Source organism: Citrus sinensis, chromosome 5 (genome assembly GCF_022201045.2).
Source record: "Citrus sinensis cultivar Valencia sweet orange chromosome 5, DVS_A1.0, whole genome shotgun sequence".
NCBI lineage: Eukaryota > Viridiplantae > Streptophyta > Magnoliopsida > Sapindales > Rutaceae > Citrus > Citrus sinensis.
In genome coordinates this window covers 31,900,815-31,926,798 of record NC_068560.1, presented here as the reverse complement: position 1 = coordinate 31,926,798, position 25,984 = coordinate 31,900,815, and the positions used below count along the sequence as shown (strand labels likewise).

At 33.3% G+C, this 25,984-nt stretch overlaps 4 protein-coding genes and 1 non-coding gene across 5 annotated transcripts; 2 read left to right on the top strand and 3 right to left on the bottom strand.

The window, feature by feature from the left end:
• The first annotated feature begins 976 nt into the window (after positions 1–976).
• LOC102619581 (protein TRANSPARENT TESTA 1) lies at positions 977–2,103 on the top strand. The gene is made up of 2 exons (XM_006472944.4): positions 977–1,441; positions 1,538–2,103. Exons 1-2 carry the CDS (start codon positions 1,052–1,054, stop codon positions 1,961–1,963), a joined length of 816 nt encoding a protein of 271 aa, XP_006473007.3. The 5' UTR covers positions 977–1,051; the 3' UTR covers positions 1,964–2,103.
• Positions 2,104–5,717: 3,614 nt separating this feature from the next.
• On the top strand, positions 5,718–7,926 carry LOC102626282 (7-deoxyloganetin glucosyltransferase-like). Its single transcript, XM_006472521.4, has 2 exons — positions 5,718–6,543; positions 6,673–7,926. The coding sequence occupies exons 1-2, from the start codon at positions 6,015–6,017 to the stop codon at positions 7,656–7,658; spliced, it is 1,515 nt and encodes a 504-aa protein (XP_006472584.2). The 5' UTR covers positions 5,718–6,014; the 3' UTR covers positions 7,659–7,926.
• Positions 7,927–15,309: 7,383 nt separating this feature from the next.
• Positions 15,310–17,239, bottom strand: LOC127902165 (7-deoxyloganetin glucosyltransferase-like). Its single transcript, XM_052440867.1, has 2 exons — positions 16,678–17,239; positions 15,310–16,418 (listed from the first exon to the last, which is right to left on the bottom strand). The coding sequence occupies exons 1-2, from the start codon at positions 17,192–17,194 to the stop codon at positions 15,475–15,477; spliced, it is 1,461 nt and encodes a 486-aa protein (XP_052296827.1). The 5' UTR covers positions 17,195–17,239; the 3' UTR covers positions 15,310–15,474.
• Positions 17,240–19,112: 1,873 nt separating this feature from the next.
• On the bottom strand, positions 19,113–19,219 carry LOC127902849 (U6 spliceosomal RNA). Its single transcript, XR_008055486.1, has one exon. It is a non-coding gene; the product is annotated as a U6 spliceosomal RNA (small nuclear RNA).
• Positions 19,220–19,509: 290 nt separating this feature from the next.
• On the bottom strand, positions 19,510–20,559 carry LOC127902445 (cytochrome P450 89A2-like; the record flags this gene model as incomplete). Its single annotated transcript, XM_052441351.1, has 1 exon — positions 19,510–20,559. A coding segment is annotated over one exon (1,050 nt), but the record flags the coding sequence as incomplete, so codon positions are not given.
• Between the last annotated feature and the right edge of the window lie 5,425 nt (positions 20,560–25,984).

The following is a 25,984-nucleotide window of genomic DNA, read 5'->3' as shown; positions in this document are numbered from 1 at the left end:
GCATTTAAGTTGTAGTGTAGGTCATGAATATTTTTTATCAGTGTAGTAATAACATGAGTAACCCAATCTTTGATAAATACTCATGCATGGGCTTTGTTTGTGCTTTGTACATTTATACCAATGCGGTCCCTAATCCTATTGAAATGACTAAATACCCTTTATAACGGCAACATAATCATTTCAACGGGGGTTTCTGGGTCAGGGATGAGGGGTCTATTTCATACAGATAAACAAACTTGATAAGTCAAGAAACCCCAATGTTTTTATCTCTTAATATATATACTTTTTATGCTTTTAAGTTTGGGTGAGTATGATCAATCTCATCCTGCAACTGCAAACATCAATCCTCACCGCTATTAATTATTACTCGAAATAAGATGACTGAGGGACACAAAATGCATACACGGCTAGTTCTGGTATGCTCGTGGGCCAATTCCTTTGAAACACTTCTCACCTAAGAAATGCTTTTTTCACACAAGAAAATCATATTAAAGACTAATATAAATCGATGAAAGAGAGGTTATTATTATTTTTATAAGAATTGTTAGTTATTAGTATAGGACGATACATAAATCAAATATTGTTCAAGGCGTACGTAAGCTGAACCGAATGAATACTTGATATATACGAAAGGTCATGATCACATCCTCCGCTAGCAATTAATTATATTACCCCAGCAAACGCAATCTCTCATTTTCTCTGTGAATCTAATGTCAACGTTGTAGTGACAGATGAGAGAGTTAACCGGCCTATATAATATATTGCCATAAATTTTCAACCATCTGTAAGACAATTTTTGCCCAAGTTAGGAGCCACGGCCCACAGAATTTAAGTTATTTCCTTTCCATTCCCAAATTTGATAAACAGAACAAACAGGAGAGATTTATGACTCAATTGTCAAAGGTTGTTTTCATTCAACCACATTATTCTCGAGCGAACCTACATACATCGACTCTCTCATTTCTCTCATGTTTAATTAATTTTAATTAATTCCTTCTTGTGATCAATGATCAACATATAATGTAATCCTCTTAATTTACAAAACGATCTCATGTTATTATATGTCATGGAGACTCAAAACCTCTCATGTCACTCCAGTAATGTCTTTGCCATTTCTTCAACAAATCACATACAAATAGAACCACTTAATCTCTTTCCTAGTGTAACATATAATTCCAATGGCGGATCAACTGAACCTCAACCATCACTGAATCAAAACCGTAAAGCACGCAATGAAGAAAAAGATGATGTCGCCGTGGCCTTACACATTGGTCTTCCTAATTATTCCCATAGTTCCACTAATCCAAGTGCAAAGGGAAATGCAAATGTAGCAGCAGCTAAACAATATTGGATACCAACTCCTGAACAAATACTCATTGGCTTCACCCACTTTTCATGCCATGTCTGCTTCAAAACCTTCAACCGCTATAACAATCTTCAGGTGCATGCACGCATGCAATCACTCTGTTAATAATTAGGATTTATGCAATAGTCTTTTGTTAGCCATTATTATCATAAATTGTTTATTCTTTGGCAGATGCACATGTGGGGTCATGGATCACAGTATCGTAAAGGACCTGAATCTCTCAAGGGAACGCAGCCGCGTGCAATACTGGGGATTCCATGCTATTGCTGCGCAGAAGGGTGCAAGAACAGCATAAACCATCCAAAGGCAAAGCCGCTCAAAGATTTTCGCACATTACAAACACATTATAAGAGGAAGCATGGACTGAAACCTTTCATGTGTCGCAAGTGTGGAAAATTCTTGGCTGTTAAAGGGGACTGGCGAACTCACGAAAAGAATTGCGGCAAGCGTTGGCTTTGTGTTTGTGGGTCTGATTTTAAACACAAGAGATCACTCAAAGACCACATTAAAGCATTTGGCTCCGGCCACGGTCCGTTTTCTCGTCCTTTTGACGGCGTTGAGGTACTTGACGATGCTTCCTCTTCCCTGCTTGTGTAACATTGCTTTTTTGTACCTGCTAGGAATGAGCAATTTGTCTTCCTACGAATCACTAAGGGTATTCGATTTCTTATGGGAAGACAAGTATATATCGCAAGGAATAAGGAGGAATAAATCAGAACATTTGCGCTGTTGCTTGATTTTTGTTTGTTGATTTGCTGGTAGATCAAGAGCTACCTAACATGTTGCTTCAAGCATATGCTCTTTATACTGTGAAAGAGCTACCATTTGGTTCAAATTTGCTATATGAATGTATAATTTTATAATGAAAAATGATTAAGTATGATAAAAAAATTGTCTTTTTTGAATTTATGGATTTATATTCTATGATTTAACCTTTTTTTAAATAAAAAAAGGATTATCAAAACTCACTCATTGTTAGTTCATTTATCATTACTGTTTCATATTCACACAATCTCATATAGGGATGGCAAAAATCCCCACAGGGACGAGTACCCTCAGGGATTTTTCTCATTCGGGGAGGGTATAGGGATAATTTTATACCCAATTTTTTATTCGGGGAGGGGATGGGGATGAGGTGGAATCCCCATCCCCTACCAATTTCTCCATTTTAATTTTTAATTTTATTTTTATTTTTAAAATTACTAATAAATAAATAACAAAATTATAAATATTGTTAAAAATAATAAATATCAAAATAGTTGTATGTTGGGAAAGTGGTCACCCTTTGCCGGGAATTAGTTGAAAAGTATTAATTGAAGTTTTCACCAATTGTTTATTGCTTTGATTATACTGGTAGTAGTTCTTCTACTAGATCTACAAGGGATTCTTATAAGAAAGCAACCAAATGGATGACAGGTTTTGATGATTATGTAAACAATGGAGATTGTGCAGTTGTTGCAGATGAATTAGATTCATATTTGGATGAGAAAGTTATACCCCAGATAGAAGATTTTAATATTTTGAGTTGGTGGAAGACAAATGCTAATAGGTATCCTACATTAGCTCGAATTGCTAGAGATATTTTGGCAATTCCAATTACAACAGTTGCTTCTGAATCAGCTTTTAGCACCAGTGGTAGAGTTGTGAGCCCATACCGTAACAAACTTCATCCAAGCACATTGGAAGCCTTAATGTACTGTCAAAGTTGGTTACGAGCTTACAATAGCAGTATGAGTTTATTTTACATTGTAATTGTATTATACATTTATTAATATTTGCACTTAGAAGTTACGTTACTTATATCATTTTCATTGTTTTAGGTTTGAAATTTGAGGTTATCTCTCAATTTGCTACATTTCTCGAGGAAGAACAGGAGGAGCAGGACGAGCAGGAGGTAAATAGTTTTATTAAAAATATTAATTAAGTATCTACATTTATTTCATTTATTTTATTGCCGATATAAAAATAATTTTTTTCTTTTTATTGTAGGATTATGAAGATTAAGTCATTGATAAAGATAATTATTTTAATAATTTATATTTTGAATGTGACTTTGTAATGGATCAATATTAATGTAAGATATATTTTGAACTTTATTTTTATCTGAATTTTTTATTTTAATATGATTAATTTAAAATAAAAAATAAAAAAATGTATTAGACTATTAGTTATTCGGGGACCCTCGGGGATCCCCTATTATTATTCAGGGAGGGGATGGGGATTCTCTCAAGCAATTCTGACGGGGACGGGGAGGGGACGGAGACATATGCAAAATATCGGGGATGGGTATGGGGAGATTGGTCCCCTCCCCTCCCCTCCCCATTGCCATCCCTAATCTCATACTGTTGAACTTCATAAACTTTTACATTTCACGGGATTTTTCTATGATATTATATGAGTTTATACATTGATAATGCGTTGTTGTGAACCCCCCTTAGATTTAAGTGTTATAATTTTTACCATTCATTTAGTATAATAGATAAATAAATAAATTTAAAAGTTACATGTAACATTAAGGTAATTGTACATTTGTATATTTTTAATTAATTAATAAAAAAATCTGCATATATGTGTCACACACCTTATTGTCAAAACTTGAAATGTGAAAAGTTTATGTTGTTGAACCTTGAAATCAATATAAGCTGATCACACGCATTTCTTTTCGTTGCAAAGAAAAATGGAGAAGAAATAATAAATAGATAAATAAAGAACTTAGACATACAAGAAAATTGATTAATCGCTCCTGTTAGTTATGATAAGACAATTCTCTCTTATGAAGCAATTCAATAGTATAAAATATTAATCTAATACTCTTTTCACGATAAATAGATATAATTATTGTATATAAGAAAAATTTTATTGGTGTATTTTGGATTTGTTTGCTATAATTACTTATTACATATCACAATATGTGATTACAATTAGAGAACATCATCATACTTTCCTACACCTTCAATATTACAACTTCAATCAATATTAATTACTTTCCCGCGTCAATATTATTAAGCGACAATAAAATAATCTTTTATGACTCATAAACTACAAATAACTAAGAATATATGTTAGATTTAACTTTAATGGTCAACAAAGTGATATTGGAAAATAAAATGAAAATAGACTTATGAAACTTAAATTTGACCAAACTTAGGTAGCGTTTGTATTTTTTTTTATTGGCTTAAAATTTAAATGGGTCTAAATTTGGCTAAAGTTTGAATAGGTTTGAATATGTATATCTAAATAACAGGTTTGTTAATCTTTTTTCAATGTCTAAATATAAGTGTTAAGTTGTATGTTTTTCAAAAATACAATATTTGAAATATAATATTTTGACATATATAAGCCATAAATATTAATAATATTATATTTTATTGGTTAAACACATGACAAGTCACAAAAAAAAGTATTTCATTAGTAAAAGAAATGATAATCTTTACCTTAACAAAGCATGAAAAATAAAATATAACTAACACACATTTTTTTACATTAATATATGATACTTATAATGTTATTTTTAGTATATTATATTCATAGTTTTTCTTGTTAATTATCTAAGACAATAAAGAATTGTTTGATCATTTGAATTAAAATGAATGTATTAAATAAAAATCAAAATCTATTATAAAACTAGTAAATATGAATATAAAGAGATGGACCTATTATAAAACCTAAAATTCTATTATGTTTAAAATTTTCATTCACAACAACAATAACAACAACACCAACGACAACAATAATGATAATAATAATAATAAATAATAGTAGTTGAATACATGCCTATAAAAAAAGGATAATTAAAAAATAATAAAAGAATAATTTATATAATAGAAAATAAATTTATTTAATAGGAGTATTAACGAGAGATATTGTAATTATAAATCTAATTATAACATCTCAATACTAAACAGGGCCTTACCTAATTCACAATTGAATCCCAAATTTTTTTACATGATTTGAAAAGATATATTACCAATTAAAAGAACTAATTAATATAAAAAACTAGACATTAACTCGTTCCTTTAATACAGAGAAACCGTGAGTTTTAAATGAAATTATCCTTCACACAATTTGGTTTTTCTATTGAAATTATTAGCCCAAAGAACCGAACTTTTCTAAAAAAAACCGAAACAAAAATGGTAAAGCATCGGTGGGCTCTGATGACCTTTGGCGCGTCCAAAATTTCTTGTCTTTAGCATTCGTTAGGATGGATGGATATGTTTCCTGTGCGAATCCAAATTCTTCATGTCTAGGCATCATTAATTTCATCGCCGAGAACAACTGCAGATTTGGTCATTCCTATTTAACGTCAGTATATTGTCCTGATTTGTCACGCTCAAATTCTCATTTTACGCCATTTGTAGTCAATGTAGCACAAGCACTTATTTATCTATTTATTTATTTATTCTAATTTTTATAAATCTTGGTATGGTTATGTTTCCTTCTGAATCCAAATACTTTTAATTTTTTGTGATGCATATTATTTCCTAACCAATATCATCTACATCATCAACAATATTATTAAAAAATCGAAGTAAAACTCCACTCAGCTTAGTTAGCACAGATCTATCTATAAATCTTCAGGTTTTTTGACCTAGAAATAATCACGCTTGTCTTAGAAAGAAAGAAAGAAGGATTGAAACAGAGAGCTGAGATGGCTTCTTTAATCGATACACAACACCCTCGTCGTCCTCATGCAGTTTGTGTTCCGCATCCAGCTCAAGGCCACATAAATCCCATGTTTCAACTGGCTAAATTACTACACCACAAAGGCTTTCACATCACTTTTGTGAACACAGAGTTCAACCAGCGACGCCTGCTAAAATCCCAAGGCCCCGACTCTCTCAACGCCGTCCCCACCTTCCGCTTTGAGACAATCCCCGACGGCCTCCCGCCGTCCGATGCCGACGCCACGCAAGATATCCCATCTCTCTGCGATTCCACCAGGAGAACCTGCTCTGCTCCATTTCAAGAGCTTCTAACTAGACTCAACAACTCTGCTTTGTCAAACGTTAATCCTCCCGTCACTTGCATAGTTTCCGACTGGGCCATGGGCTTCACTCTCAAAGCTTCCAAGCAACTAAACATCCCCAACGTTCTTTTTTTCACGGCAAGCGCTTGTGGCTTCACGGGTTACGTGCACTATCGCCATTTAGTTGAAAAGTGCATATTCCCTCTCAAAGGTAATCTTATGAGATATATTAATGTCTTTGCACCCGTTACTTTATTTATATATTCTCGTAGTTTTTTTTCCCCCAAAAGATATATTGGTAGTGATTAATGTCACCGTTCTTTATATTATTTGCACGTAGATCTCAGTTATTTGACGAATGGGTACATGGACTCTGTTATTGATTGGATACCGGGCATGGAAGGGATACAGTTGAAGTACTTGCCAAGTTTTATCAGAAGTACCGATCGAGATGATTTCATGGTCAACTTTGTCATAACAGAAATTGAGAATGCTCATAATGCCTCTGCACTCATTTTCAATACATTTGATGATTTAGAGCCTGAGGTTTTGGAAGAACTTTCTTCGATTTATCCTAATATCTTCACTATCGGTCCTCTTAATCAGCTAGTCCTCAACAATGAGGTTTCAGCTCACGACAGCGCTCTGAGTCTCATAGGGTCGAATTTATGGAAAGAACAGCCTGGGTGTTTGGAGTGGCTCGACTCGAAAGAGCAAAACTCAGTCGTTTATGTCAACTTCGGCAGTATCACTGTACTGACAGAAAATCAACTTGTTGAGTTCGCTTGGGGGCTTGCTAATAGTAAGCGGCCTTTCTTGTGGGTAATAAGGCCTGATATTGTCAATGAAGCAACAGCCGTTATTACACAAGAGTTCGTTGAAGAGACCAAAGATAGAGGTATGTTGGCAAGCTGGTGCCCGCAAGAACAGATATTAAGGCACCCGGCGGTGGGAGGATTTCTAACGCACTGTGGTTGGAACTCAACGGTTGAAAGCTTGTGCAGTGGTGTGGCTATGCTGTGCTGGCCGTTTTTCGCGGAGCAGCAGACTAACTGTTGGTTTTGCCAGACCAAGTGGGGTGTTGGCATTGAAGTCAATCCTCGTGCAGACAGAGTTGAAATAGAAAAGCGTGTGAGGGAATTGATGGAGGGAGATAGTGGGAAACTAATGAAGGAGAAAGCGTTGGAGTGGAAATTATTAGCTGAAAAGGCTGCTGCCGGCCCTAACGGGTCATCTTATGTCAACTTGGACAAATTGATAAACGACGTTCTTCTTACTTATCTACTATCATCATATGATAATGATCGGGAAAAAATGCATAATTAATTGATCACCTCAAAGATGTCAATTTGCGGGCCTACGGATGTCAATATCTGCACGTCAACAAGTTAGGTTTACATTAACAATGTAGAGTACTTGTGAAATTAATACAATACTTTAAGGTAACGTTTACTTTTTTGATTGAAGTGGAAATTCTGAGGAGTGTGAATTTTAGGACTGAAAGTGTGGAGTAGAAGTAGGTTATTTACTTACATTAGAATGGAAGTATAGAATGGAGATCAAAATCTAATTTATGTGTTTATTTTATCTTGAATTGGGAGTAAATAGTTTCAAATTATAATCCTACTTTATCTTGAATTGGGAGTAAATAATTTCAAATTATAATCCAATTGATGGAGGGAGAGAGTGGGAAACAAATGAAGGAGAAAGCGCTAGAGTGGAAATTATTAGCTGAAAATTCCACTGCCGACCCTAATGGGTCATCTTATATCAACTTGGACAAATTGATAAACGACATCCTTCTTATTTATCGATATGATAATGATTGGGGGAAAATGCATAATTAACTGATCACCGCAAAGATGTCAATGTGCGGGCCTACCGGGTGTCATTATCCACACCGCAATAAGTTAAGATTAGATTAAGATCTTGATCGGAACAGATCTTTTACAGATCTTATCCCACATGTATTACATGTATTTTAATATTAGTGTATGATTATAATTTAATTTTTTTTTAATTTATTAACCACCAATCATGTTAATAAAACTTTATCAAATAAAAATTAGATGAAGAGAAAATCTTGATCTGTTAAGATTACATTAACCATGTAGTGTCCTTGTCAAATTTATACAATATTTTAAGAGTGATGATAGAGCCACAAACTCTTGTACAAACTTATCTTGTACAAACTGATGTGGCATTAATTCATTGGTTGAATGACAATACAAAATAACAAAAATAAATTATGTGGGCCAAAAGATATTTAATTCAACAAATGAATTAATACCACGTCAGTTTGTACAAGAAATGTTTGTATAAGAGTTTGTGGCTGTATTATTACTCATATTTTAATACCGACCAACAAGTTTGTAGCCTAGGAGTAATATTAAAATAAATCTATGTAAACGACATCAATTATTGTAATATGTTAATGATATTTTGAGAATATCGGACTTTTCAGAGTCGGCCAATTAATGGCTCTATGCCGTTTGAAATGATGTCATTGGGGCCACATTTTTAATATTAAAATATCAAAAGAAATTTTGAGAGATATAACGCACTCTTGATGTTTTACGTCTTTTACGTTCACAAATTACACAAAAGATAAACAGTATTCTTTTGCTAAACACTCATATGCATACCTCTCATCCCCTTTTTCTTTTTTTAATTTAAAAAAAAAACAATAAACGTTTGAACCCTTGAATGGAACAATTAGTATTTGCATCTAGGATTAGAATATAAGAAAAATGTTTTCTATTTGCTTGTCTTTTTTTTTTTTTTTTGTTTCTTTTTACGGTAACAGTTGCCTAGGGAAAAAAAACCATGTAGACTGGAATGTTGCAAATTATGAAATCCTACAAATTGTATTATTATAAAATAGCTATAAAAGATAAAAGAGCAAGGTTATATCCTCTAATGTAAGTGAAAGTCAGCAACACTTTATTGGCATATCATATTAATAATTTTAAAAAAACACAGAAAGACGTCATTTGGTTTACTGTGCACAATTGAAAATTTCAGATTTCTTAAATTTCTTTCTTCAGAATTAAAAACATTTTATCAACAGCAAATATAAAGCATTAATCCAAATTAATTTACAATATTTAGTTCGTTTTTATTCCATCATCTTATGGGTTTCAAAATCTAAAGCATTGATCCGTAAAATATCTAATTTGTGGATTGAAAATGGAATTGCTTCAATAAATTAATATTCTCTGGTTGAGGATTTTAAAATGCGAGAAAGTTCGTTGTTAAAGCATTATGAAATTAAGCATTAAAACAGCAGGGTTTTAAAACTTCTCCGGACTATCCTGCACTATATATATATATATATATATATATATATATATATATATATATATATATATATATATATTAAATAAAAAAATATAAAATTTATAAATGTGGTGTTGTTAGTAAATAAATAAGTTCAAATTTAGTTACACTAATTATTCTGTGAGACCACCTCAGCTATCTCTCCAATGCACCTGAGCTACACCTAATTATATGTAAGTCTCCCTAAGTATTCTGTGAGACCACCTGAGCTATCCCCTATTATTCCTCATATGACCAACTCAGGTCACTTTGTATATTATTTTAACTCACAACCTAAGGTACCTCAGTTAAATTGCTTGCCCGTAAGAAAAACACACCTAGACCCGAATTGGAAACAGGCTCCCTTCAAATATAACTTTATTGTTTGAATCAAATTTGAGCTAGATTCGATGAAAACCACTTAACTCTTAAATTTTATTTAAAATGGAGTGGAAATAGTTTAACATGAGTTTCAGTAGCTCAACTCTTATCCAAATTATCTATTAATTTTAATTAAACAATTACTCTCCAAGTTTTAGTTTAGGCGTCGGTTTCTAGCCAAATAATAGGGGGTACTTGAGTAATTGACGCAGGGAATACTAAATGCGCATATGTTGGGTCTTTAAAATCTATGATCAAAGTTTTTCACCCATTTACCCGACCAATGACACAAATATATTTTATGTTCTAAATTAACTTATAGTTTTTTATCATCAAAATTCAAATATTAGCTTCAAGTATTAGACATGATTCTCTCTTTTCAATTTTTTTGAAGGATAAAATATATACAATGTCTTATTTATAAAATTTTATATAGATATAAAATTTCAATAGTGGAAATGTATAACATTTTGATAGATATGTATATTATATAATATCCATATATATAGACACAAACACACACACACACACATTTTGATAGATACGTATATGTAGATGCATTAAGTGAGCTATTAGATAACCTATTTATTTTTCATGTTGGGTTACGGTCTCAATATTTTGATACAATTATTAAACAGATCATGTTTGGGTAGGGATGGCAATGAGGAGGGGAGGGTAGGGGAGATGACTGATATCCCGTACTCATCCCCAATATTTTGCATATGTCCATGTCCCCTCTCCATCCCCATTAGAAAAGAATTTTCGTCCCCTTCTCGAATAATAAAAAGGGATCTTTAAGGATCCCTAATCCCTAAAAAATCTCTAAATAACCAATACTTTTTTAGTTTTTAAATTTGATTTAATCTATTAAAATAAAAAATTAAATAAATGTAAAGTTTGAAAATATATCTTGATAAAGTTTGGATATTATAACTTTAGCTTTTGCTTTAGTTTTTGTTTTATTGGATAAAAGTTAAAAATAAAAAATTTTGGGCCAAGACCTTTTGAATAAAATCTTATCAAATAGTTATTTAGGACTCCAATTTTTTAGTTGGACCTGAAAATTTCATAATATATTTGTATAAATATTTTGACATTTGTTATTTATACAATATTTAATATTTTATAATTTAAATTTTATTATTTATTCGTTATTATTTCTAAAAAATAAAATTAGCATTAAAAATCAAATTATAAAAATGGGGAATTGGGGAGGGGATGAGAATTCAAGCTCATTTCCCTCCCTTTTCTGAATAAGAAATTGGGTATAAAATCGTCTCTATACCCCCCTCAAATGAGAAAAATCTTCGAGGGTCCCTGTCCACATGGAGATTTTTGTCATTCCTAAGTTTGGGTTGATATGAATTAACATGGTATGAATATGACATGAGAAAAACATGACCTAGTGAACCGTTTTGTTAGCTCTATCCAAGTTAACTACAATAGACAATACCAACATCTCAATAATTAAAGAGTAGATATATAAAAAGAATTTGGAATGCCTCCTCAAGGAATTAGCATGCTCTTCAAATCGGAGTTCAGATACTTAAGAATTTTTCTGTGGTGATTAACCTTTTAAATAGTGCCCTACAAAATTATGTTCCTAATCTCTTAAAGAATTTAACTGGAGTGAACTCGTATAGTTTTAAAGCTCTAATTTTATTTGTTCTCGCCTCTAACTCGAATAGTAATTAATATTTGATTGATCAATCGTCAACGAAGTTGTCCAATAAAAAGAGGCTTTTTTTTGCATCAATCTTCTTCAAAATTCGAATAAAAGTTACAAGAAGAGTTTATATTACGGTGGGTGGAATTTCTATATATCCACATCCATATCTTAAATAATTAAAATAATAATTTTCTGATAGAAAGAGATGAAAACAGAAACGAATGGGACAAATTAAACTTTATTTCGTGTCATCCAAATTTAAATGAAAATTGCTGTTTGCAACCAAAACCGAAAGAGGAGATGAATCAGATGATCCGCAATTGACGACAATGATTACGGCGCGCCTCGCGCCGTATCTTCAGAAATGGGCCATCTTGTAGGAGCCTTTTTTCTTTTTTTTGGTTATTACATCAAAATCTCCTCAACCTGACAACGCTGCCAATATTTTCTTAAGAACAAATAATAAGTCAAAAGTCAAATTGGGGTGCCTGATAATAATAATATGATGAGTGAGTTGAAATGGGAGTTGAAATTATTGTCCTAATAATGGGTAATTTTCGAATACCTCCCCTGAGGTTTATCCTTACTACACTTAGAGAGAATATATCGATACATTGACATATAACACCCCTGAACGTATATAAGCGTTATGGAGCCGATTGGTAGTCAAGGGTGATAACGTAATTATAAAATTTAAAATTTTTAAATGATTAAGAAACAGTAAACTGATTAAACTAAACACTTTCATCCTGCACAATGACTGTTGAACGAAAGCATTGTACATACACAATGCACAATAACAAATCATGGAACACAATGAAAACCGAGGGGATGGCAACCCATCTCTACTTCTTCTCATGGGCTGACTTTCATTCCCATATAATACCCACTGGTTTCAACTTATATGAACTTAAAGATACAGTGAAAAAAATTCTCTAAGATTAAGCATGTCAAGAACTAAATTCCGGCTACAATTGGCATCTGAGCAGTTAATCAATGAAGAACACGCCAGGTGTGTATTTCCATAAAATCTTTAATCTTAATTTTGGTTTAATTTATTCTTGCATTCCGTTCAATAGGCCTCAAGTCCACCATGGCCGTCATAGACACCAAGAAAGAAAGCATTACGGCCGGTCTCAACTTGGCTGTGATCTTCAATAATTTCATTGGCTTGAACAACAGCAAAGGAGAAGTCACCATAAGAGTGCTTCTCAAGGTCTTTGCACCAAAAAAGTGAGTCTTGATGTGAAGAATCAGAATCGCTAATATCAATGTCATTGTAATTGAAATTATCCTTGTTCATACGCGCATATCACCTCACTGGTCTCCAACAAGCCATTGTTATCCTTGCCAACCAAGAAAGCATCCCTCATTTCCCTCACAACAATACCCTTTTGATTCAAACCACTAATTCTTGAATTCCTCAAATTGGTTTTTATTTTCAAGTTAAAAAGACCAAAAAAAAAATTCAAAATTTAGTAAGAAAGCAAAATAAAGTTTGCAAATTTAAAGCATAGGAAGCAAAAAGATTGAAGTTTTGATATGAAAGTGAATGAAAGGAAGTGAGTGACCGGATCAAAGAGAAGTAGCAGGCAATATAGAGAGAAATTGATTGAAAGAATCAAAGAGTTGGATCAAAGTTTTTATTCTTTTTTGTTTTTTTTTTTAAATGGTTGAGTTCAAGATTCTGATTCAAGAAAAGAGAAGGGGAAAAAGGAAAAAGGTGGGAAGAAATTAATGGATCACAGTGGGGAGAGAGAGTGTGTGTTAGTGTGAAACTTGAAGACTTCATTTTTTTTTTATTTTGTTAATTGAGAGAAAGACAAAGAGGACGAAAATGGCTGAAGGAGAAAGAGAAGAGAAAAAGAAGAAACAAAGAAAGTGTTTTTAAGAGAGAGAGAGAAGTAGAGAAGAAGAAATGGAGCGGAAATTAGAGTGAAAAAATGAAAAGCTGGCAATGTGTGTGAAATGTATTAATTAATTAATTAATTAATGATTTTGGGATTTACTATAAGGACATTGAGTTGTATAATAATATGATTTATATTTCTACGAGAATTGCTCTCAATAATTTAATTGTAATTTAGTTATCAAATGATTATTAAGATTAATTTTTAAATGAATGTAAATTACAGCTTAACCCCATGCCGCTAAATTATAGAGTTTTATGGGATTGGGATCAAAGCTAGAAGTTTTGTGCCAACTTGGAAACTTCTAAATAGATTGTTAATTTGAAAAATTTAAAACTTTTTGCGTATGAAATAGACAAAATTTCATAGGAATCCCACTAGTCCGTTAAATTAACGAGAAACTAAAAATATCAGAAAACAATCGTTGACATCTTAAAGTTGTGACATATTGGAGTTATTTAAACAAAGTTTTGACATAAAAAGAGAGAGAGAGAGACAGAGAGAGAGAATCAATTAAAAAAAATCTGAGAGGGAAAAAAGATATGCAATTAGAGCATGGATCACATCTACTAAATGAATGAAAATGGTGTAAAAAGTAAAATTAGCCTTGTCTTTGTTCTTATTCATTTGGCGCCAAGAAGCAAGGGGTGATTTGATAACTCTGTAATGTAAGAACAATTGCTAGTTCTTGTACTGTAGAATGAAGGGCATTATTATATTTTTATTGTCAAACCTAATGGCTCCCTAACGCTTATATACGTTTAGGGGTGCTATATGTCAATATATTGATACATTCTCTCTAAGTGTAGCAAGGGTAAACTTCAGGGGAGGTATCCGAAAATTACCCTCCTAATAATAACAACAACATAAGAAAGTAAATTGGGGTGCCTGATAACTAAAATTATTAATAATAAAGAAATACATGGAAATCAATTAATTAACAGCACTGATGTTTGCTCCGGGTCAAACCCCAAAATTGGCTAAAACGACGTCGTTTCGTCTATTATTTTTTTTTTGTTTTTATTCGCTATGAAACGTCGACGTTTGGCTTGGATAAATCACAAAAGCAGCAATAGAACCAAGTTGTTTCTTTGTCTTCGTTCTCGTTTCACAAACAACAATTAGATCAAACCTAAGCACAATCTCTGTCCGTTCCTTTAATTTCTTTTTATCTACATAGATTTATCATCACATCACCATTACATAACAATAGTTAATTAATATTCTCTCTTGCCCTGTAAACAAATCCTAGAGAAAATACAATTAATTATCTTTCAAAAATATTTAAATGGCCATCGATTAATTCATCATCACCCAGAACAAACTGGCTCTTCCTTTATATTTTCCAACAACGGCTTCCTTAACCTACATGAAACTAATCTATACTTGAACTCTGGCATCGGAAAGTACCCTTCATGAACACCCTCCAAGGAAAATGATGTTTCTGTTAAGAGAACAAAGAGGAAGAAGTAGTTGGATTAAGAGAACGAAGAGGAAGGAAGAAGCAGCTGGTTCTGTTTGCTGGTTTTGTTTTTTTCACTCTTTACGTTGGCAAAGGAAAATGATGTTTGTGTTATTAAGGGTTTTGCAGCAACGAAGAGGAAAGGAAGAAGCAGCTGGGTGAAGAAAACGAAGAGGAAAAGTTCTGTTTTTTCACTTTATACAAGCCAAATTGACATTGTTTCACAGCAAATTAGAATGAAAAAAATAAGTGCCGAGACGCCGTTTCAATTGTTTTGGGGTTCGACGCGGGGCTAACATCATTTTCCATTAATTCATAAAAGAATACAAGACACGAGATTAATTTATATAGTCACATCAAAGTGGAAAATTAAGCCCACCAAAAAAAAAAGAAAGAAAACAATTAATTCGTAGGAGAAAGAAGCACGTGTGTAATCAACTTTTCAAGGTTGACGTATGACGATCCAACTGGACCGGTAGCTGCCTCTTTTGCCTTCTTCTTCAATTCCAAAGCTTTCAGTTTCATCTCTTGGCCTTTCTCTCCTACCATTAGGTCTCTGACAAGTACTTCAACTTCCTCTCTCTTAACATTACTATCAATCTCCATCCCAATACCCCATTCTCTGCAACTGTATCGACAATTTGTCTGTTGCTCCGCAAAAAATGGCCAGCAAATCAATGGAACGCCGCCACATATACTTTCCAGCGTTGAATTCCACCCACTGTGCGTTAAGAATCCTCCAATGGCAGGGTGGTTTAAAACTTGTTCTTGAGGACACCAACTTGCCAAGAGGCTACGTTCTTTGGTCTCCGTCACAAACTCGGGTGGCAAAATCGCCGAGTCACCGACAACAAGATCAGGCCTAATGACCCACATAAACGTTTGCTTGCTGTTTGCCAAACCCCAAGCAAACTCAATGAGTTGATTTGCCGTCATGACAGTGATGCTACCAAAATTCACGTAAACCACTGAGTTGGGTTCTTTTGTGTCCAGCCAATCCATGCACTCTGTTTCTTCTTTCCACAAATTGGATCCAATCCGCATGATCGAATCATTCTCTGGGATCTGATTCAGCTGAAATTGCAAGTGTCCAATGGAATATACAGGTGGCAGTAACAGTGATGTAAGTGCATCCAAAGCTTCTTGCTCTAACTCATGGTACGTGTTCAAAATAATTGCACTAGCCCTTTTGGATCTTTCAGTCTCGGAGAGAATGAAATTTAACACAATATCATCAGGATTAGTGGTTCTGATAAAGCTCGGGATGTCACTCAAACGGATACCCTTCATGCCTGGTATCCAATCTATAACAGTATTCAAGTACCCATTTGTTAAGTAACTTTCATCTGCAAATCAAATTAACAAAAATATCAGTATCTAGCCTCGATATTTCACATATTTTGTAAATAACACTGTCACCTTTAGTATTTGAACTCTAGTGACTGACTAAATGAAATTGACAGCTCACATATAATCAGAAAGATAGATGTAAATTTGCTGCTGCGACTTTTAGCTCAAATCTGTTGTAAAATAGGAGCTCTGCCTGCTAGGAAAAATCAAACCGTACTTCCAAAACAGAACCTGATACTTGGAAAATTAAAGTACCTTTGAGTGGGGTATAGCCCTTGTCAATGAGTTGGCGAACGTGGAGGTAAGCTAAGAAGCCACAAGCACTAATAGTCCAGAAAAGCACTTCCGGGACACCCAACTCTTCAGCTGCATCAACGGTGAAGCTCATGATTCCGTCAGAAACTATGCAACTGACCGGCGGAACATTAGAGGAGGGATCATTCAGCTTATGAAGAAGCTCTTTAAAAGGAGCTAAGCAAGTTCTTGTGGTTGAGTAACATAGAGATGGTATGTCTTGTGTGGCATCGACATCCGTCGGCGGCAAGCCGTCGGGTATCGTTTCGAATCGAAACGAAGGGAAGCCATTGAGAGAGTCAGGGCCTCGAGATTTAAGCAAACGTTTGTGATTAAACTCTGTGTTAACAAAGGTGATGTGAAAGCCTTTGTGGTGAAGGATTTTAGCTAGTTTTAGCATTGGGTTTATGTGGCCTTGTGCTGGGTACGGTATGAAAACAGCATGAGGCGTTTCTATGGCGGCGGCAAGGGAGCCCATTGCTCTCTAGCTGCTCTTGTAATAAAACTAAATGATAATTTGTGAGAGATTGGATGCTCCCGCTTTTATAGACGCCAAAACATACCGGTGTCAATTATTATTAATTTTTTCGGCTTTGTCAATGTGAAAGCCTAAAAGTCAAATAAATACTAAACTGAAAATTGCACGGCTAAAATGATGGAACTTATGGCCCAAAAGTCAAATAAATACTAAACTGAAAATTGCAATTGCACGGCTAAAATGATGGAACTTCCGGTGTGTTTACTTTATGGATTGAAAATGGTGTGTTTACTTTATGGATTGAAAATGAAGTGGTTCCGGTGTGTTTACTTTATGGATTGAAAATGAAGTGGAATGGAAATGGCTGAGAATAAGAATGAGTTGGAGTGAGAATGAGATTTCAGTGTTTACTTAAAAAAAATAAATGAGAATAGGAATGTGTTGGAATGTCATTAATGTGTTTATTTGGTGAAATAAATGGGAATGAAGAATAAGAATGAAAATTAATTTACCAAAATACTCATAATATTAATAATTAATAAAAATAATTAACTTATCATTATTAACAATATTATCATTATTGTTGTTGTTATTACTATTATTATTAATTATTGTTAATATTATTTTTATTAATATTATCATTATTAACATTTATTATTATTATTTTAATTAATATCATTTTTATATCTAGATATTGAAAATTACATTATTATTGTTATTAAATATCATTAACTTTATTATTTTAGTTATTATTAATTATTATTATTATTTTTTATTAATAATAATAATAAAAACAATAATGATAATATTTTTAATAATGATAAATAAATTATTTTTATTAATTATTATTTTTATCATTATTTTTATTGTTAATAATGATAATATTAATAAAAATAATAATAATTAATAATAACTAAAATAATAAAGTTAATAACATTTAATAATAATAATTATTATTATTATTAATGGTATTTAAAATAATAAAATTAATTGTGATTTGCATAAGGGTAATTTGGAAAATATGAAAAAAATAGAGGGATACAAAAGTAAACATATATTTCATTCTCATTCTCATTCCCTCATTTTCATTGCCAACCCCTCATGAGAATGATATTCTCATTCCTTATTTTCAAATTGCGTGGAACCTACACATTTTATTTCTATTCCTAAATTACATTTTGCCAAGTAAACATGAGTTTGATTCTTATTCTTTCATTGGCATTCCTTATTCCATGAAGTAAACACACCATTATTATTATATATTATCATGTATGGTACTTCAATTTTATAGTTACCATCACTAACACATGTATAGCTTCTATTGATTTTAGACAAACACTAACATACATGTAATGTATGTTACTCCACTCACTGTTCATGTGAGTGGTTGTAACATACATTAAATGTATATTAGAGGGATCCTTGATTTTAATTCTGTGTTACTAATCATAATTATTGAGTTGACGTAAGGTACAATGTAACTTAACAATTTCCTAAAACAATTTATAAGAGAGCTATAGACGACACTGCTCGAAAGACCGGTAAAATTACTTATAAATTTAAACTAGGCTGCCTAATCTTTTGAATTCATTTACTCACGTGACGTTTTTTCTTGTTTACATCAAAGATGAACTTCGACACTAAACCGTAAAGCCAAAATAACAGATATATTATATGCTGTAGGTTTCCAGGATATATCTTCATATATTAATATTATAGAGGGTTCGTCTTTGAGTTGCTGACTGAGAATTTTTGTATGATGCTCTATGGATTTTTATAATATTAATAGTGGAAATTGTTGTACACTCTTAAATTTAAATTTAAGTATTTTAATTTCAACTATTTGTTTAATATAATTTAATAGAATGATAAATAAATAATTTATTAATTAAAAGATAACTGATAATATTCAAGTTGGAGATAAATAGACCATCTCTTGATTTGTGCGTGTCATCCTTGCGTAGGGGCCATGCTAATTTTCTCTATCCCGTTCCATTTTTATCGGATGTCTACGAATAGGTAAACATATTTTTTTTTTAATTTTAAACAAATGGGAAAAGAGAAGGGAAATTTACACAAATAACCAAAAAAAATTTGTTATTTTCACAACTAACCCCTCAACTTTTTTCCTATCAACATTAGCCAATAATCATCCCTAGTGCCGAAAATGCCCCTCCCATAACATTATCTTTTCGTCCTCTCCTTCCTCTCTCTCTCTCTCTCTCTCTCTCACCGCCGAATTCACTGCAAGATCTACTTGATGCGTTATCAAGATCATCATTTGTATATGCATCTGACTCTGGCGTTGTTTTATTTTAGATTTTTTTACCAAATAATTGTAGAGTGATTTGAGCATGATTTGCTGCAGCTGCTGCTTGCAGAAGCCAAGTAAACTCTTGCTTCTCAGTCAAATCAACCTCATCACCATCCATAGCCTTCCACTCAAAATTCCAAACCAAATTAGCCACAAAATACTCCAAATAAAGCATAGCCAAACCAAAACCGGGACAGATCCTCCTGCCAGCTCCAAATGGCATCATCTTAATTTCCCTACCCCCCGTTATGTCAAAATCTTGATCATGATCATTCAAAAACCTCTCGAGCTTAAACGCCATCGGATCCTCCCAAACTTTCGGATCCCAACCCATGTCGGCCACCATGAAATTCACACTCCCATCCTTTGGTATCACGTACTTATCATCAAGCACGAAATCCTCTGTCACGGCATGTGGCAACACGAAATGCCCAGGCGGGTGCCTCCTCAGTCCCTCTAAAATCACTGCTTTCAGATACGGCATCTCCTGCAACTCCTCATTTTTCACCTCTTCATTTTCACCAACAACTCCTCTGATTTCCGTATAAACCTTCTCTTGAACGTGCGGGTGCTTCACCAGATTGCCCATGATCCACTGTAGCGCCGTGGAGGTACTTTCAGTGCCCGCGCTGAGAAATTCTGAACACAAACTCACAATTTCCTCTTCGCTAAGCTTTCTTTTCTCTTCATGAAGCTGCAAATCTAACAGAGTATCCACATACGATAACACATACTCCTCCTTGTTGACACTGAGGCTCTCTTCTTCTTTCATCTTCTTTCTTGCTCTTATCAAAGTAACCAATACGTTTTCTTGATCTCTACGCACCTGCAAGAACTGTATCCACTTCTTAAAAAAAATAATTTTTGTTAATCTTGGCCAGAAATTCAGTATATTGAACTTGCCAACAGCCAACAGCAGTCTGCGCTGAACGTTCTCAATTTTTTTTATTTGGGATTCATCAAGCTTGTCTCCGAAACACATGAGCACCAACAAGCAAAACATGGCGTATAGAAAATGATCAAGAAGACGAACGGGGACAGGCGGTCCACATTGAAATTAGTTTCAATCTCACATTCACCAGCTAGAAGGGGACGAAGAAGTAGAGGTGCCATGCAAGCCGCCACTGTTGAAGTGCTTATTCGATTTTGATTTTTAGAAGAAGCAACAGCTTGCATTATCATAAATAGGTGCGACAGGCAGCCTGTCGCACCTACTCTTGGTGCGACAGGTGCCTGTCGCACCTATTCTTGGTGCAACAGGTGCCTGTCGCACCTACTCTTGGTGCGACAGGCAGCCTGTCGCACGAAATCTTGGTGCGACAGGCAGCCTGTCGCACCTGTTTGCAATCGCACTGAATCAAGTTCGCAAGTTAAGAAAATATCTCTTACTGCTCGGTGATACGTATTAGTGTTGGATCTGGATGGATTATGCTGTATTTGATCGGAGTTCATTTTTACCGTTCGCCGTTGCCGTTGCCGTTTGTCGTCGCTGATGATAATTCAAGAGTGCAAGACTATGTTTCGTTTGATCAGGGGGGAGAAGAAAAGTTGCTTTTGGTTTGTAAACAAGGGTAATTTGGGAAGAAAATATTGTGTTTGGCTAATGTTGATAGAAAAAAGTTTGAATGGCTCATTGTAAAAATTACAAAAATTTTTAGGTTATTTTTGTACATTTCCCAAAAGAGAAACTAATGATAATAAGAGGTGAGCCCTTGACAGATTACCAAGGTCCGATGTGAGCCGTTGGTGGATTGCCAAGATCCATGGTTGTCTGCTATGTTAATTTTTCACTACGAGAACTCTGTATTATGACAGCATGTGAAAAATGTCGCAAAAGTCCTTTAGCCTCGTTTTTTAAAATATTGTTACACCCAATCCTTTTGAAGCTTATAAATCTTGTAAAACACATGTAAAATCAAAATTTCTTTTACTTGGTTAATCAATGTTAATGTTGTTGTGGTTTATAATTTTCTATGCTTGCGAATATAAATATTATTAATATAAAGAAACTTCACTAATTACATCTAGTCAATATCTAACAATGTATCAAAATAATGTGCGAGTAAATTACATAAACTTAGCAACTCAGATAGAAAATAGCAAAGTTCTATGATAATGACATTGATGCAAAATATCTTTTACTCTTTGGAATCCAATCCATCGTACCTCTTCCATTGCTAGAATAGATCACTTATTGTGCAAACTTAAAATAGGTCTCTTGTTATTGTGCAACCATGAGATGTGCCTAATTGCCGCTTAATTGTAACCTTTAACTTTTAAAAACCACTTTATATTTTAATATAGCATCCTTATCTAAAAGAAGATGCGCACATGAGCTTTTGTATTGAAGCATAATTACTTAATGTGTCAATAATTTAATTTCAAATAGAAGAAATTGTTAAAAGTTCAATTTCAAATAAAAAAAACCTTGAGATATTGTATTTTATCATGTCTCTTTTTTTATTTTTAAGTTTAAATTACCCTTTGATTTGGTTTGTTAATTGGCTATACTATTTTTAACATAATTAATTTTTTTTTGTTAATTAATAGAGATAGTGTGCACAATTGATTAGATCCAATGATATATATTTCTTATATTATGAATGTTGTAAAAAAATTACAACATCATAAAGGGACATATCTATTAGTTTGTGAATTTTTTAAGTATCTATTAATTTGTGAATAGAGCATATATCGCTATGATACTTGTGAGGTAAAAATTTAGGTTGTGTAAGTAGACTTCACGTCATATGACACAGTCAGTTACTAAAAGAAAGTTAAATGTAAATAAATCTATATTTAATGGGACATAACTGTAAAAAGGAAAGAGCTCATAACCAATGCTTGTGAACAAGTCTCCTCCATCGACGGGGCACCTTCTGTTACTAGCTCCCTCAGGTCCAGTTTCCATCTGCAACTAACTTTGCTTAGGTGAGAAGAGAGACGCCGAGAAAACTCAATTTCTTATCCAATAGTAAAAACCCGACTGAAAAGAGAAAAGAAGACCGAACTAAAACTTTTGACGATTGAACTGCACGCCCTTCTACACCCAAATTAGAACTGGATTTGGATGTTTTTGGATCCTACTTGGAGTCGGCTTCGAATCAGTACTCCTTTTTTCGGTATATTTATTACTCACCCCAGCTGTCCAATCATTTGCCTTCCACACGTTACAAGCGCCGGTGCATAAGTCATGAAACAGAACAGAATTGTTCTTTCCAGACAGCCAGGATCTCTCACTAGTGGGCTCCACAAAAGCAATTTGATTTAAATTTTCCCAAAAAGCATATCCGAACATCAAGGTTATTGATCTATCAAACAACGATAACCGACATAAAGGTAGACGGAAATTTAAAATTTGGGTAATTTTTACTTTCCTCCTCTAAGCTTTGGGTTTTTTATACTTAGATGGTCAAGATTCATTTATTAGTAAAGACTTCCCTACCGTCAGTTAATTTTGTAGTTGACTGTTAATTGAATTAAAAAATACTGAAATACCCCCAATTGGATATTATGATTAAATGAGTTTGACTTTAGTATCGACCAAAGAAATAATTGAAGATGCAAATTGGTTAGTTTGATGTGCATGGCTATTCACAAAGTGAAATTGCAGCGTCTCAGCTGCATTGTGAGAGTTGTTTTCAAATCCCATTTCTTTGTATTTGTTCATTGCCACGACTTTTTTTTTTCCGCAGCTCACTCACATGATCACCATAATTTTGATGACTACTCAAACGCGTTTCCGCAATAACTAACGAATAAGCAAAAGATACTGATGACCATAATCATGTAATTGAATACAAGGCTTTACAATAGATTATACCACCAATATGTGTCTTTTGAATACATCTGCTTTAACAATATATGAGTGAATTGAGGCATATCTTTCTTTCACAATGTAAACTTGCCAAAATACATGTAGTCTGCTGGTGAAATAATTTTATAAAACAAAGGCTTGACTTGATGTGTATATATGTTATAGATATTAGAAATTTTTATTTTCTACATATCATTATATATCCAGTTCATCATCCGGGTCCTCATCTGAATCTGGCATCTCATCATCCGAATCACGAAAATATATTATCTGACTTTTGCCACTGTCCTCATCAGGTTGCAATTTGTCAGTTGAGACAAGTGCTTCCTCTTTGTTCTCACCGAGAGATCTTCGACCATCATAAATTTGTATAGGTTTACAATTTCTTGAAGCATTAATATTGTAGAAAATAAAAATTTCTAATATACTATTTGATAGGTTGAAGTGCGCTGAGCAAGAACTGGCCAAGAAAAGGGGAAAGAATATTGATGTGAATGATCAAGTTGAGAATGATTTAAAGCACGCTACAGATGAATTATACAAGATCCCAGAGCATCTTAAGGTGACTGGGATTTTTTTGTGCACACATCTATCTATTATTTCAAAGCGCTTTAGTGATGCCTACTAGTGTGTTTTATTTAGTCATTGAAAAAAGAAAAAGGTGTCCTCGTAAAATTCTAATTTTCTTGTTCTTTGCATTCTTTATGAGTGGTTGTGTTGGTAGTTCTACACCATTCTGTTTCAGTTCTACACGCAAGAATATTATTCTTGTGCCTTAAATTTCATACTTCTTGTTTTTATCAGGTAAAGAAAAGAAACTCAGAAGAAAGCTCTACGCAGTGGACTACAGGGATGGCTAAGGTTCAGCTCCCGATTGAGTATGTTGGGCTCTCTCTCTCTCTCTCTCTCTCTCTCTCTCTTAGAGAATTTGTATTTTGCTACTGCATTTGAAAGTTGTAAATTTCCTTCAACTGAGGAAAATTTGGCCTCAAGGTTGTGTTTTGACTGGCTGGCTTTGGGTCACTCCCATGGTGATAGGACATTATGCTTTGAATTTCATTGTCGGATAAAATGACGTAGGGACCTGAGACTTCATTAAATAAACGTCTGGACTTAGACTTACAGTTAATGGTTTCCTAGTTTCAAAGAAAAGAGAAAAAGTTTTAAGCTTTGATTTTTTTACACTTTTTTATTTATATGAATGATCACAAGCCGCGATTTTTTCACAATGATTTGACAATTCACTGGGCACATGTCAATCAAAATGTGTAAAAGTTATGCTTATCAAATTAAATTACTAAATTGCCTATAACTAACCATATGAGATTTACCGTTTGTATTCCGTAAGGGGATTTTTACTAATAAATTAATCTTAGCCATCTAAATACAAAAGATCCAAAGCTCAAGGAAGGAAAGTAAAAATTACCCTTTAAAATTTCTAATCCTCGTATGAATTGGTCAATACAAGCATGATCACCCACGTAAATTGCATTGATGAATATTCAAATCATATAATCTTGAGTGATCTTCAAATATTTGGACATTCGAGTTTTGACTTTCAACTAAGTTATTATCAATTTTACTATTAATTAATCTCTAAAAAAAGAATAACTTTGAAATTGATGCAGAGCAAGAAATTGAAGAAATCCTAATTATATTTAAATGTATAATATTTAGAAATATTTTAATTAATTTGTATTCTAGTTTAATTTGGTTTCCTATTTAGAGTCTTATTGTTTAGGTATTGCTTATTTGGGTAATATTCCTAATTTAGGCATAAGTCTTATTAAAATAGGTTTTCTAATCATATTAGGATAAGTCTTACTTAGTATAAATAAATGTCTTTTGTAACTTTTACAAGCAGAGAATTTTGAGTTTAATAATATTTCAATTTTCAAATCTCTTTGTGAGTATTTGAACAGTTAACTCTCGGCATTCTACGGAATCAACGAGTCTTAATCCCTAAATTCACGGTATTCTTTTGAATCAACGTGAGTTCAGTTGTTCTTTTATTCCGGCATTCTCTAGAATCAACGGAATATTTTGAACTTTAAACTTCTGCTGCATCAGTTTGGTATCAGAGCCAAAACCTGGTCTCACCAATCTAACTCCATCTACCACCAAACCTTTTCTTTTTTCCTTTTTTGTTTTTTTCCGTTTAGTTTTTTAAAAAAAAAAACCCAAACAACACCAAAAAAGCATAGGAAAAAAAAAGAAAAAAATTATATCATGAAATCACAACATCGACGTGAAGATTTCATCTTGAGAGACGTTTTAGTTAAGATGTTGAGGATTTTGCGTTCAATTTCTCAAGATTTAGAGAAAATTCGAGATAGAAAATCTTTACACATAAAGCATGCATATGGATTTGATGAAGTTGTTCACGGTGATGTTTGTTATGAAGATAATGAGGAAAATTGTAACTTTGTTCCTTTCGACAATATTATTCCTTCCGAGGAGAATATTAATTGGTCATTCATGTCTACAACAAATCCTCAACACAAAGACAATATTGATTTGGATCAATCGCCGAAATTTGATGAGAATCTTGATATTGTGGGACGAGAAGGGGTAATTGTTCATCCATCTTTTGATCTTATGGAGGAGAGAGAGATAGTTGTTGATACAATCTCTTATTGTTCTCTTGATTTGCCGAAAG

Coding starts and splice junctions, on each gene's coding strand:
- LOC127902165 (XM_052440867.1), bottom strand. CDS start 17,194: ATGGGCTCCCTTGCCGCCGCCATAGAAACGCCTCATGCTGTTTTCATA. Junction 16,419..16,677: donor GGGCTATACCCCACTCAAAG/GTACTTTAATTT, acceptor TTTGATTTGCAG/ATGAAAGTTACTTAACAAAT.
- LOC102619581 (XM_006472944.4), top strand. CDS start 1,052: ATGTTATTATATGTCATGGAGACTCAAAACCTCTCATGTCACTCCAGT. Junction 1,442..1,537: donor ACCGCTATAACAATCTTCAG/GTGCATGCACGC, acceptor ATTCTTTGGCAG/ATGCACATGTGGGGTCATGG.
- LOC102626282 (XM_006472521.4), top strand. CDS start 6,015: ATGGCTTCTTTAATCGATACACAACACCCTCGTCGTCCTCATGCAGTT. Junction 6,544..6,672: donor GTGCATATTCCCTCTCAAAG/GTAATCTTATGA, acceptor ATTTGCACGTAG/ATCTCAGTTATTTGACGAAT.